General features: G+C 37.7%; 2 protein-coding genes across 2 annotated transcripts; both read left to right on the top strand.

Moving 5' to 3' along the window:
- Nucleotides 1-1,519: 1,519 nt before the first annotated feature.
- Nucleotides 1,520-5,726, top strand: LOC135943884 (ankyrin-3-like). The gene is made up of 3 exons (XM_065490551.1): nucleotides 1,520-1,586; nucleotides 1,782-5,581; nucleotides 5,697-5,726. The coding sequence occupies exons 1-3, from the start codon at nucleotides 1,520-1,522 to the stop codon at nucleotides 5,724-5,726; spliced, it is 3,897 nt and encodes a 1,298-aa protein (XP_065346623.1).
- LOC135943634 (ankyrin-3-like) lies at nucleotides 5,715-8,824 on the top strand. The gene has a single exon (XM_065490276.1). The coding sequence runs from the start codon at nucleotides 5,864-5,866 to the stop codon at nucleotides 8,315-8,317; it is 2,454 nt and encodes an 817-aa protein (XP_065346348.1). The 5' UTR covers nucleotides 5,715-5,863; the 3' UTR covers nucleotides 8,318-8,824.
- Nucleotides 8,825-12,466: the final 3,642 nt, after the last annotated feature.

Genomic DNA, 12,466 nt, shown 5'->3' with positions numbered 1-12,466 from the left:
TTTTCATTCTCTCTCATGGGTCTGAAAATGGAAAAATATGGACTGACAACCTTGACAAAGAAACTGATGATTACGAATCTTTCACAACAGATGAAGTCTTTGACTCATTACAGAAGCTACAGAGATTTGACAAATGTTTGAAAATCGTGAATTTTGGGGTAAGTTTCGAAACACATTTATTTCTAAAACTAACATGGTGAAATGTGGGAATCATAAAATAAAAAAATATTCATTTTTGTTTCAGTCATGTCGGGGGTCTTTGGATGATTCAAAGTTTGACTTAAAGAAATCATACAAAGACTATGAAAACAAGAATTCGTGTAGAATTTCCACTCGCCCAGGAATGCACAACTATATCGTGTTCTATTCGACAGTAGAAAGTAATTTTTAACGGCAACGATTGCTTATTTCGCTATGTTTATTCTTTAATTTAATATTGTTGCAGCGACATTAGCGAACACTGATAAAAAAGGTTCATGGTTTGTAAGAAACATCTGCACAAGACTGAACGAAGCTAATGATGAGTCCTTGTTGAAATTCTTCACCATTATTCAGAGTCGAATGCATCAAACGTCACGCGATTACAAGACCTTTGACAGCACTCCTCTGGGACAGACACCAGAGCTCAAAATGTTTCAGCAGGACAGAAAATTCACTATCTCAAAGTGAGTATTCTCTAATGAAACGGATAATATCGATACTAACAATCCTACTTGACAAATCATGTAAATCTAAAGAATCTAGCAAGCGGTATAAAAGAATCTTAACAACAATTTCAGGTCGAAAATCGCAGCAAAACCTTTTCCAGACACTGATGCGCGTAAGGACAAGAGCAGAGTCAGAAATAAACAATTTTCTGCAAATTTCTCCTGGAAATCGGATGAAGGACACGACATCAGGGGTCGCAGAGGTTTCATTTTATCCGTGGTACAGAGCAAACAAATGCAAGAAGTGAAAAGGGTTTTTCGGAATCTAGACTTCGAAATTAAAGACTGGATACTTAGTCGACCATCCATGGACTTTTATTTTAAGATGGGTGAGTATCAAAATTAAACAATGAAAGAGCTAAAAATGGATAAATGCTGGTTTTACAGTGTCCGAGTTGGAACCTGACGTGGGCTGCATTTTGACCTGCATATTTGGCCCTGTGTGTGAAAACGAACTCAAGGAAGTATGCGTGCGCGTGCAAAAGGGTCAAGATGTTCCAATATCGGACATCCTATACAGTTTGGTTGGCCCAAAAAACGATAAATTGATAGGGAAGCTGAAAATTCTGTTCGTTGTTAACGTGAAAGCTCCACAAACAGACAGTGTAAGCTTTACTCGAATTGATGCAATAGATGATATAGTTTTTATATTTGTATTTAGATCACTGTGTCCATGAAAGATTTACAAATCTCCGCAACAAACCACAGTGGCTGGCTGGTATTGATTCTAAAATATGAAGGTAATGATAAAATACTTGCATGTTTTTTAGGCATTGACAAATAAATTCTGGCACTTAGATGCATTAGAGAAGATGATTGAAATCTTTGAAAACATCGGTGAGAAAAGCCTGCAAGAACTTCTGGAGCCTCTGCTAACTCGTGAGTCCAAAAGAGAAGAAGTAGTTCTTCTTAATTCCACTTTGCAGTATCTCATCCAATTTCCTAGTTGGCCAAGAATATTTGTAAAACCAGATTTCAAACTTAAAATGACAAATAATTCCCGTGGCCAAATGATAAGAAATATAAATTCTATGGAATCTCCTTATGAGAAAAAGATCGATTTTGATACATTAGTGAAAGAGGCCAAACGATTGTTTGAGGAAAACAAAAAGTCGATAGTGAGTCTGCTTAAGAGCATGAGTCGTGTAGAAAATTCCAAAATTTTGAGCAATGTCCAATCTTCAATACAGTCGCTGCCCGTCAAAAACATAGAATCTACCTCTACAACAAGCGATTCAACTGAAGAAAGCATTTTTTGGTTATTTAATTCAGTTGCTGGAGCAGGAAAATCGACCGTAATCGTAGAAATGGCGCACCAACTCACCCAATTTGATGAAGGGTTTAAAATACTGCTCATTCCTCTAAAAAAATATTATCGGTACTTATTTTACATGCCAGCTAAGAAAGTGAATGTAATCCAATTCCTCGCTAAGACAACTTTCAACTTTCATGACGACATCAAGAACTGGATTGAGAAGAGAGAAGTCATTGTTTTCATTGACGGATTTGACGAAGTTTGCCCCGATTTCAGAGAAAAAATCATCAACATTTTGATTGCAATAAATAATGCTGGAGTCCCAATCTTTGTCGGAACAAGGCCGCACGAAGTGCACCACATTCAAGAGAGGATAAAAAACACGACGATAGTTGAGATCGAACCCCTTGATGAAGCAAAGCAAATCGAGTTCCTGCAGACCGTTGCACGAAAGAATGAAAGAGATATCAATCAATTGAGGGAAAACTTCAAAGACAAAGATATTCTGGGAAACCCACTCTATCTCAATTTGTTGGCCGATTACAACGGTGATGGAAACTTGTACGAAATCTTTGACACAATAGTGAGGCGAAAAGTAGAAATTTGCTTGAAGAGAGAAAACGGTGGCAATGATGTTGGAGACGAGACGTTTGACAAATCATTGAAATTCATACAATTGGTGGCCTCTCGTTTCGTAACAGGAGTGAAGATCGACCAAGGCAGTGTTACAAAGGAAGAATTGGAAAAGATCAACGCTTTTGGAGTTGTGACATACTTCAATGAACAAGTCAATTTCACTCACCAAACGTTTGCAGAATTTCTTACTGCACAAAAATTTTTATACGATTTAAAAAACCCAGGACCTGAAAGTGTTCCCTTGTTCAATGAGGAATTGGCGCAGTGCAGGAAGTTCGTCGACCTTTTCTTTTCTACGGAGAAGGGGAAGGACGCGACCTACGCAGAGGATTTTGTGGAATGTGCTAAATTAAGCGACCCTGTAAAATTACTCAAGCAAATTTGTCGAGAGAATTTGAGCCAAATGTTCAGGTTGCTCAACCCCGATCTCTCGTTAAAAGATGAAGACGGTAAAAACGCTTTGCACTTCGCTTTGCGGCACCTTGAAATGGTCAAGAAGGTTCACGAAAAGAACAGCAAATTAGCGATCGAAACAACCAAGAATGGAGAAAATTGTCTTCACCTGGCGATTGACGATATTAAATGCAGCGATGAAGTCGCTATGTGGCTCTTGCAAAAGACTGAAGCGGACAAAATTTCCGAAACCAAAAGTAAAAATACACCACTTCTTCTGGCTTGTCAAAGAGCCAAATGGGAAGTAGCACTACAACTTGTATTGTACAATATTGAAGTTAATCAAATTGATTCATTTGGAAAATCAATTTTGCACTATGCCGTTGGCTCTGACAATATAGTTTTAGTGCAAGAACTTCTTGATAGGGGTTCTATTGTTAACTTACAAGATGATGAAGGAAACACAGCTCTTCACCTTGCTGCTTTGTCATATGAAAACCCTGATATTTTGAATATTTTGCTTGACAAAGGTGCCGAAGTAAACACAAAAAACAATGAAAATCGAAACGCATTACATTACGCCTTTAAAAATAACAAAAATACCGAAGTAGTGCCAAAGATGCTTGAATACGGTGCCGACGTCAATTTACAAGATGAAGAAGGAATAACAGCCCTTCACCTAGCAGTTATGTCATATGAAAGCACTGAAATTGTGAATATTTTGCTAGAAAGAGGTGCTAAAGTAAACCTACAAGACAATAAAAGTCGAACTGCATTGCATTACGCCTTTAAAAATAACAAAGTTACCGAAATAGTGCAAAAGATGCTTGAATACGGTGCCGACGTCAATTTGCAAGACGAAGAAGGTAAAACAGCCCTTCACCTAGCAGCTAGGTCAAATGAAAACCCTGAACTAGATCAAATTTTGTTTGAAAGAGTAGCCAAAGTAAACGCGCAAGACAATATAAATTGGACAGCACAGCATTACGCTGCTAACAATAAAGAACTTACAGAAAAAGTTTTCCAACAGCTGATTGAATACGGCGCCGACGTTGATATACAAGATCAACAAGGATGGACAGCCCTACACATGGCTGCTAAATGTAATAAAAACGCGGAAAAAGTAAAAATTTTGCTTGAAAAAGGTGCCTCAGTAAACATAAAAAACAATGAAAACCGAAACGCATTACATTACGCCTGTGAAAATTATGAACCTACAGAAGTGGTGCAAAAGCTGCTAGAATACGGTATTGACGTTAATTCACAAGATGATGAAGGATCCACAGCCCTTCACCTAGCAGCTAGGTGGAATAAAAACCCAGAAATAGTGGAAATATTGCTTGAAAAAGGTGCCAAAGTAAACGCACAAGACAATGAAAATTGGACAGCACTGCATTTGGCTGCTAATTTTAACTCAGCTTCAGACATTGTCCAAATGCTGCTGGAAAACAGCGCCGACATTCATTCACAAACTCAATATGGATCAACAGCCCTTCACTTAGCAGCCAGGTGGAATAAAAACCCTGAACTAGTGAAAATTTTGCTTGCAAAAGGAGCAAAGGTAAACGTGCAAGACGATGAAAAACGGACAGCACTGCATTACGCTGCTAAAAATAAAGAAATTACAGAAGAAGTGTTCCAACAGCTGATTGAATACGGCGCCGACGTTGATGCAAAAGAACATCAAGGATGGACAGCCCTACACAAGGCTGCTAATTCAAATAAAAACGCGGAAAAAGTAAAAATTTTGCTTGAAAAAGGTGCGAAAGTAAACGCACAAGATAATAAAAAATGGACAGCACTGCACTTGGCCGCTAGATATAACCCAGCTTCAGATATTGTCCAAATGTTGCTGGAAAACGGCGCTGACATTCATTCACAAACTGAATATGGATTAACAGCCCTTCAGCTAGCAGCCTCGGGGAATGAAAACCCCGAACTAGTGAAAATTTTACTAGAAAAAGGTGCAAAGGTAAACGTGCAAAACGATGACAAACGAACAGCACTGCATTACGCTGCCGAAAATAAAGAAATTACAGAAGATGTGTTCCAACAGCTGATTGAATACGGCACCGACGTTAATACACAAGATCAAAAAGGATTGACAGCCCTCCACATGGCTGCTAATTCTAATAAAAACGCGGAAAAATTAAAAATTTTGCTTGAAAAAGGTGCGAAAGTAAACGCACAAGATAATAAAAATTGGACAGCACTGCATTTTGCCGCTAGATATAACCCAGCTTCAGATATTGTCCAAATGTTGCTCGAAAACGGCGCTGATATTCATTCACAAACTCAAGGTGGATCAACAGCCCTTCAGCTAGCAGCCGCGGGGAATGAAAACCCCGAACTAGTGAAAATTTTACTAGAAAAAGGTGCAAAGGTAAACGTGCAAAACGATGAAAAACGGACAGCACTTCATTACGCTGCTGAAAATAAAGAAATTAAAGAAGATGTGTTCCAACAGCTGATTGAATACGGCGCCGACGTTGATACACAAGATCAAAAAGGATGGACAGCCTTACACATGGCTGCTAATTCTAATAAAAACGCGGAAAAAGTAAAAATTTTGCTTGAAAAAGGTGCCTCAGTAAACATAAAAAACAATGAAAACCGAAACGCATTACATTACGCCTGTGAAAATTATGAACCTACAGAAGTGGTGCAAAAGCTGCTAGAATACGGTATTGACGTTAATTCACAAGATGATGAAGGATCCACAGCCCTTCACCTAGCAGCTAGGTGGAATAAAAACCCAGAAATAGTGGAAATATTGCTTGAAAAAGGTGCCAAAGTAAACGCACAAGACAATGAAAAATGGACAGCACTGCATTTGGCTGCTAATTTTAACTCAGCTTCAGACATTGTCCAAATGCTGCTGGAAAACAGCGCCGACATTCATTCACAAACTCAATATGGATCAACAGCCCTTCACTTAGCAGCCAGGTGGAATAAAAACCCTGAACTAGTGAAAATTTTGCTTGCAAAAGGAGCAAAGGTAAACGTGCAAGACGATGAAAAACGGACAGCACTGCATTACGCTGCTAAAAATAAAGAAATTACAGAAGAAGTGTTCCAACAGCTGATTGAATACGGCGCCGACGTTGATACACAAGATCAACAAGGATGGACAGCCTTACACATGGCTGCTAATTCAAATAAAAACGCGGAAAAAGTAAAAATATTGCTCGAAAAAGGTGCGAAAGTAAACGCACAAGATAATAAAAATTGGACAGCACTGCATTTTGCCGCTAGATATAACCCAGCTTCAGAAATTGTCCAAATGTTGCTGAAAAACGGCGCCGACATTCATTCACAAACTGAATATGGATCAACAGCCCTTCACCTAGCAGCCGAGTGGAATAAAAGCCCTGAACTAGTGAAAATTTTGCTTGAAGAAGGAGCACAAGTTAACACTCAAGACCTTTACAAACGGACAGCACTGCATTACGCTGCTGAAAATAAAGAAATTACGGAAGAAGTGTTCCAACAGCTGATTGAGTACGGCGCCGACGTTGATGCAAAAGAACATCAAGGATGGACAGCCCTACACAAGGCTGCTAATTCAAATAAAAACGCGGAAAAAGTAAAAATTTTGCTTGAAAAAGGTGCGAAAGTAAACGCACAAGATAATAAAAAATGGACAGCACTGCACTTGGCCGCTAGATATAACCCAGCTTCAGATATTGTCCAAATGTTGCTGGAAAACGGCGCTGACATTCATTCACAAACTGAATATGGATTAACAGCCCTTCAGCTAGCAGCCTCGGGGAATGAAAACCCCGAACTAGTGAAAATTTTACTAGAAAAAGGTGCAAAGGTAAACGTGCAAAACGATGACAAACGAACAGCACTGCATTACGCTGCCGAAAATAAAGAAATTACAGAAGATGTGTTCCAACAGCTGATTGAATACGGCACCGACGTTAATACACAAGATCAAAAAGGATTGACAGCCCTCCACATGGCTGCTAATTCTAATAAAAACGCGGAAAAATTAAAAATTTTGCTCGAAAAAGGTGCGAAAGTAAACGCACAAGATAATAAAAATTGGACAGCACTGCATTTTGCCGCTAGATATAACCCAGCTTCAGATATTGTCCAAATGTTGCTGGAAAACGGCGCTGACATTCATTCACAAACTCTAAATGGATTAACAGCCCTTCAGCTAGCAGCCTCGGGGAATGAAAACCCCGAACTAGTGAAAATTTTACTAGAAAAAGGTGCAAAGGTAAACGTGCAAAACGATGACAAACGAACAGCACTGCATTACGCTGCCGAAAATAAAGAAATTACAGAAGAAGTGTTCCAACAGCTGATTGAATACGGCACCGACGTTAATACACAAGATCAAAAAGGATTGACAGCCCTCCACATGGCTGCTAATTCTAATAAAAACGCGGAAATATTAAAAATTTTGCTCGAAAAAGGTGCGAAAGTAAACGCACAAGATAATAAAAATTGGACAGCACTGCATTTTGCCGCTAGATATAACCCAGCTTCAGAAATTGTCCAAATGTTGCTCGAAAACGGCGCCGACATTCATTCACAAACTCTATATGGATCAACAGCTCTTCACCTAGCAGCCGGGTGGAATGAAAATCCTGAACTAGTGAAAATTTTGCTTGAAAGAGGAACAAAAGTTAACACTCAAGACGATGACAAACGAACAGCACTGCATTACGCTGCTAAAAATAAAGAAATTACAGAAGAAGTGTTCCAACAGCTGATTGAATACGGCGCCGACGTTGATGCACAAGATCAACAAGGATGGACAGCCCTCCACATGGCTGCTAATTCTAATAAAAACGCGGAAAAAGTAAAAATTTTGCTTGAAAGAGGTGCGAAAGTAAACGCAAAAGACAATAAAACTTGGACAGCACTGCATTTGGCCGCTAGATATAACCCAGCTTCAGAAATGGTCCAAATGTTACTGGAAAAAGGCACCGACATTCATTCACAAATTCAAGATGGGTCAACAGCCCTTCACCTAGCAGCCGGGTGGAATGAAAACCCTGAAGTAGTGCAAACTTTGCTTGAAAAAGGTGCCAAAGTAAACGCACAAAACCAAGACAAGTGGACCGCACTGCATTACGCGGTTAAACACAACCAAATTCTAGAAGTGATCCAAAAGCTGCTTGATAAAGGTGCCGAGATAAATGTTGAAAATTCTGATGGAGAGACTCCTTTATTTCTCGCCGCTAAGCGTAATCGAGCGAAAGAAGTTGTTCAAATACTGCTCGACCATGGTGTTAAAGTAAATGAAAGGACTAGAAATGACGAACAATGCGCCGCTGTATTAGGTCAGATGAAAATCGACCTTTAAGTTCTTCAAAGAACTAAATAAAAATAACTCTGACCTATTGATAATCAATCGTATATTTTGTTAGTAAAAATTGGCGTAAAGAAAATGAGGCAAAGTTGCGGAGGGCGATCTTTACGTTGCAATGAATTTCGAAGTCGAGACTTTAGGCTAGAAAGCTGCACTTTTCGATCAGAATGACACAGGCTCAAATTTTCGCATGCATTCTCTACCATAGACATTTAAATAGAATATAAGAGCTTTTCAATTGTATATAAAAAAATAAGTAACTTCATTTAAGTGAATTATCGGAGTACTGATGAACCTATTATGAGTTTATTACATGACATTAAGAAATAAACAATTAATAACTGTTTCGATCCATCTGGTAGAACAAGAAGTTGCTTTTTAAGAATTGTAAATGAGTTGCTGTTATCTTATTTTTAGTTTTATTGTATTACAGGTTATGTTAAATATTTTGTACTTATGTTTGAAATAAAAAATGTATTCTTACTGGTTTGTTATAAAAGATTTATTAGAATTATATAATTTTTGCTACCCACTAGGAATGTAGTGAAAATAGCTGTGGATAATCTAATTTGACCCATTTGCGTAAGAGCTGTCCATTCAGTTTGGTTCGGATAAAATTAAAATATATTGATTTTTATAATAGAATTTCAGCGATTTGTTTGCTTGAAAAGGGGTTTCATTCATCATCGCATTACATTATTGATGGAATGGAGGAATTAAAGAAAATACGAGATGAATAGTTTAATATTAGATCCCAGTGTTAACGAGTGGTGTTGCTTCCAACCTAAAAATTGTATCACTTTGTTGACAAGTTTATTCCAGAGGTGCATTCTTTGCTGCTGAACTGACGTTGCTAATTTCAAAAGCAGTTTTCCGTCAGCCCGATTAAGACAATGGTAGATTTTGCGAACAAACCAAACTCTCCCCTTGGCTATATTGAACCTACGAGAAAATCTGGGGTTTGATTGATTGAATTTCTTGTTAAAGTGCCGTAAAAGTTGACCGCGAGGAAAAGTAACATCAATAAGCTACACTAATTGATTTGATTCCCAGTTTCCTATTTTATTTGCAGCAAAACCCATTTCGAGATTTTCGCGTTCAGCAACAGATGGAGTGGTAAGTTAGTATATAGGCTAAAATGTTGAGGCCTCACTGTATAGGAAAGTGACGATGGTTCACTTTGTCTCTTGCGCGGTGCCAGAGTGGATTTTGCTGCTCGTGCTTCAGATCAGCGAATACAGCGGATGCGGAGGGCCATTCCTGTGCTTAAAGTCAAGTAAGTTCATTTCAATACGTTTTTTGCAATTAAGAAAATAGTATTTTGTTTTAATTATACTGATATTTAAAAAATATTATTTGCCAGTGCTGAAACCGACCAAAGCGGCGCAAAATGAAAGATTAGAACAAAGTTGGACCTTGTCTAAAGCGTGTTTTAATTTAATTCATATTCACCTTAATTTATTTCTAGCCTGAAATAAAAATAGCTCCTTCATTCTAATGGCACGATCTTCAGGCCTTCCATATATTTTCTCCTAGCTTTAAACTCCTGAATACTTTTAGAAAAATTCTGACGCAGAAAATTAACACGTATTTGGTGAATTTTAATATTTTTTTAAGTAAAACGCCATAAATTAAAGCAGATATACAGACGGCTGTCCAATTTTTTTCCTTTTCTCGTGCTGAATTTAGCAGTATGCTTATGACTAAATTATTCTCAACAATTCAAAACAATTCTAAACGTTGTTCGGTGGCGCCAACAGCGGCGCCGTGAAGTGACAGATTCCGCTGACATTTATTTCTAAATTAGCCTTTTATTCGTCTCGTCGCACTTGTTGTGGGGCAACGCGAAAGCTTAGAAAAATTCGAGACGTGCTTAAAAATAACAGACAAGCCGAGACTTTTCAGGACTCGGGGAAATGTTGAGGAAAGCATAAACTTAGATTTTTGCTATAGACTCGATTTAAAATAAACAACGATTTCAGATTTTCATTATTTCCAATAATTCACAATAACTTGATTTAAGATTAATAATTTTTACTGTCTACTTGTGAGAGAAAATAAAGCAAATGATGAACTTATTCAAAGCTCTGATCAAATAAAGAGAGCGGATTTCGCATTCTAGTTATCGAAGTTAGCTCAATTTCTTGTTAAAAACGAGAGCAAAAAGGCTTGTCAAGAACACAACCCTTTGAACTTTGACAACCCTTGAAGAAAAGCCAGCTCCAGTCGGCCTCCAATGTGCGTCTCCACCTCTGAGAAGGGAAAAGATCAATTCCAGGACTAGCGACAGGTTAGTAACACTTTTACTTTAAATATCTAGGAAAAATCACCAAAATCAAGCTGCAACAATTTCACCGTCATTCCCAGGTGACATTTTAATTCATAGAATGCAATAATTAACCATAAAGCTGAAGAGCTGCCATGCATGTAATTATTGATTAGGGTCAAATAAATTTGTAGCAGGCTTATTTAATCAATGTTAAAATAAAATCAAAGTACCAACTTAGCGAAATTGAACTTATCTTGATCGAAATACGGGTATTTAAATGTAATTAAAGTCTCAATTATTTCTTAAATTTTCTGCTCGCTCCGTGCTGATGTTACAAAATTGCATAAAAAATTCCGTTTCCTTGCAAATTCGAGACAGTTTTTAATTAATTTTTAAAATTATGTTGGCATTTTTGGAGATCTTATTTTAATCGCGTTATATCAAATTTTAAAAATATATAAATTACTTTGCAGTTAATTTAACATGGAAATAGGTTACAAACTACAACTTAAAACCAGATTGTGCAGCTTACTGTCGTCTGCAAACTTGATAAATTACGCATTACGCAATCTAGACAAAGGCTTAATTTATTAGCATTGACTTATTACAATGAGAAAGTTCCAGCAGTTTTTCTAAAAAAAAATTGAATTTTTAACGTGCTCGAGAATTGATTTTTTATTTTCCTCTTAGTTTTTTTTCCGATTATTATCTTTTCAAATTAAACTTCCGTGTGCCAGCCAAGAATTAAGGCATATAAAAATAAAATAGGAGTTTGATTTGTTTAAAAAGTACGTAGATTCTTCAATTAAATAAAAATGCACAAGCTGCAAATAATTCAGTCTAAACTAGCCTGCCGATTTTTTAGGTTGCAGCTCCACCTTTCTTGGCAAATCAGAAAACTTAGACGTTACTTCCACTGATGTGCTGAAGCGATTCCTTTTTTAGCTATTCTCAAATTTTATTTCCAAATACTGCAACAATTCGCACCAACAAATGTCAAATCTGTAATTATTGAGAAAGAGTGTTGAAGCAGCGCAGCCAAGAACCTGCTGTTTGACTTTTTTTGCTCCAAATCATAGTACGAAACGTTGGTTGAAAAGAATGAAAAGTCGAGATTTTGGTCAGTCAACGCAGTGAATAAATATTTTTTGAGTAGGGGAGGGAGGGAGGGGAAAGGGTGAATCACAGACAATGGCTAGACAACGCCGACGCCTGAAGCCAAAAAAGCACTCGGTGAGGGAGGTGCTGCCCTCGCATAGCAACTGCCACAGTTTTTTGATGCGTGGCGTGCAAGAACTATATTATTTAGTCTCCCAATTCCAACAACTTTGGGCGCGAAAACCACGTTTTTTCTTTGGAGTTTCGCTTCGATCGCGCAATTTTCGACAAAAAGAGAAGAAAAAGCCGGAAAAAGCAAGGACCAGTCGTAAAAATTAAATAGAAAAATCGTCAAGATCCAAACCATGCAATAATTTTATGTTATGATACATTTGAAAAATCAGATTAAACAATTTTCTGAATGAAAATTGGGCTCCGCTGAGATGACAAAATATTTTTTTAATAAATTAAGAAAGCAACTATCGGAGAAAAAGCAGTTACTCCCTTTTTGATCAAATTGTTTTGATGTGAAAAAAATTAGAAGCCGGTTAGTCTTGTTTGATTTTGGCTGCTGATTGGAGAGAAGTTGAGTGTCAAGGCCGCTTTTGCGTTATCAGAGTGGAGGGTGGCAGTTTTCAAGATAAAAAAAGGGAACAGTGAAGCGGCTGGCAGCTGGAAGAAAAAGCAGCGACGAAAAAGGCTTTTATTGCGCATTTTAGTGATAAATAAATTTAAACAAGTAGAAATAACGGACAGCCGGCAGTCCGATAATGAAC

This window comes from Cloeon dipterum, chromosome 4 (genome assembly GCF_949628265.1).
Source record: "Cloeon dipterum chromosome 4, ieCloDipt1.1, whole genome shotgun sequence".
Taxonomy (NCBI): Eukaryota; Metazoa; Arthropoda; class Insecta; order Ephemeroptera; family Baetidae; genus Cloeon; species Cloeon dipterum.
This window is presented reverse-complemented; position numbering and strand designations above follow the sequence as displayed.

Bases quoted from the DNA above. Each gene is read 5' to 3' on its own strand.
- LOC135943884 (XM_065490551.1), top strand. From the start codon at position 1,520: ATGATTGAAATCTTTGAAAACATCGGTGAGAAAAGCCTGCAAGAACTT. The intron at 1,587-1,781 runs GTGAGTCCAAAA...TTGATACATTAG, and splicing joins TCTGGAGCCTCTGCTAACTC to TGAAAGAGGCCAAACGATTG. The intron at 5,582-5,696 runs GTAAACATAAAA...TTAATTCACAAG, and splicing joins TGCTTGAAAAAGGTGCCTCA to ATGATGAAGGATCCACAGCC.
- LOC135943634 (XM_065490276.1), top strand. From the start codon at position 5,864: ATGCTGCTGGAAAACAGCGCCGACATTCATTCACAAACTCAATATGGA.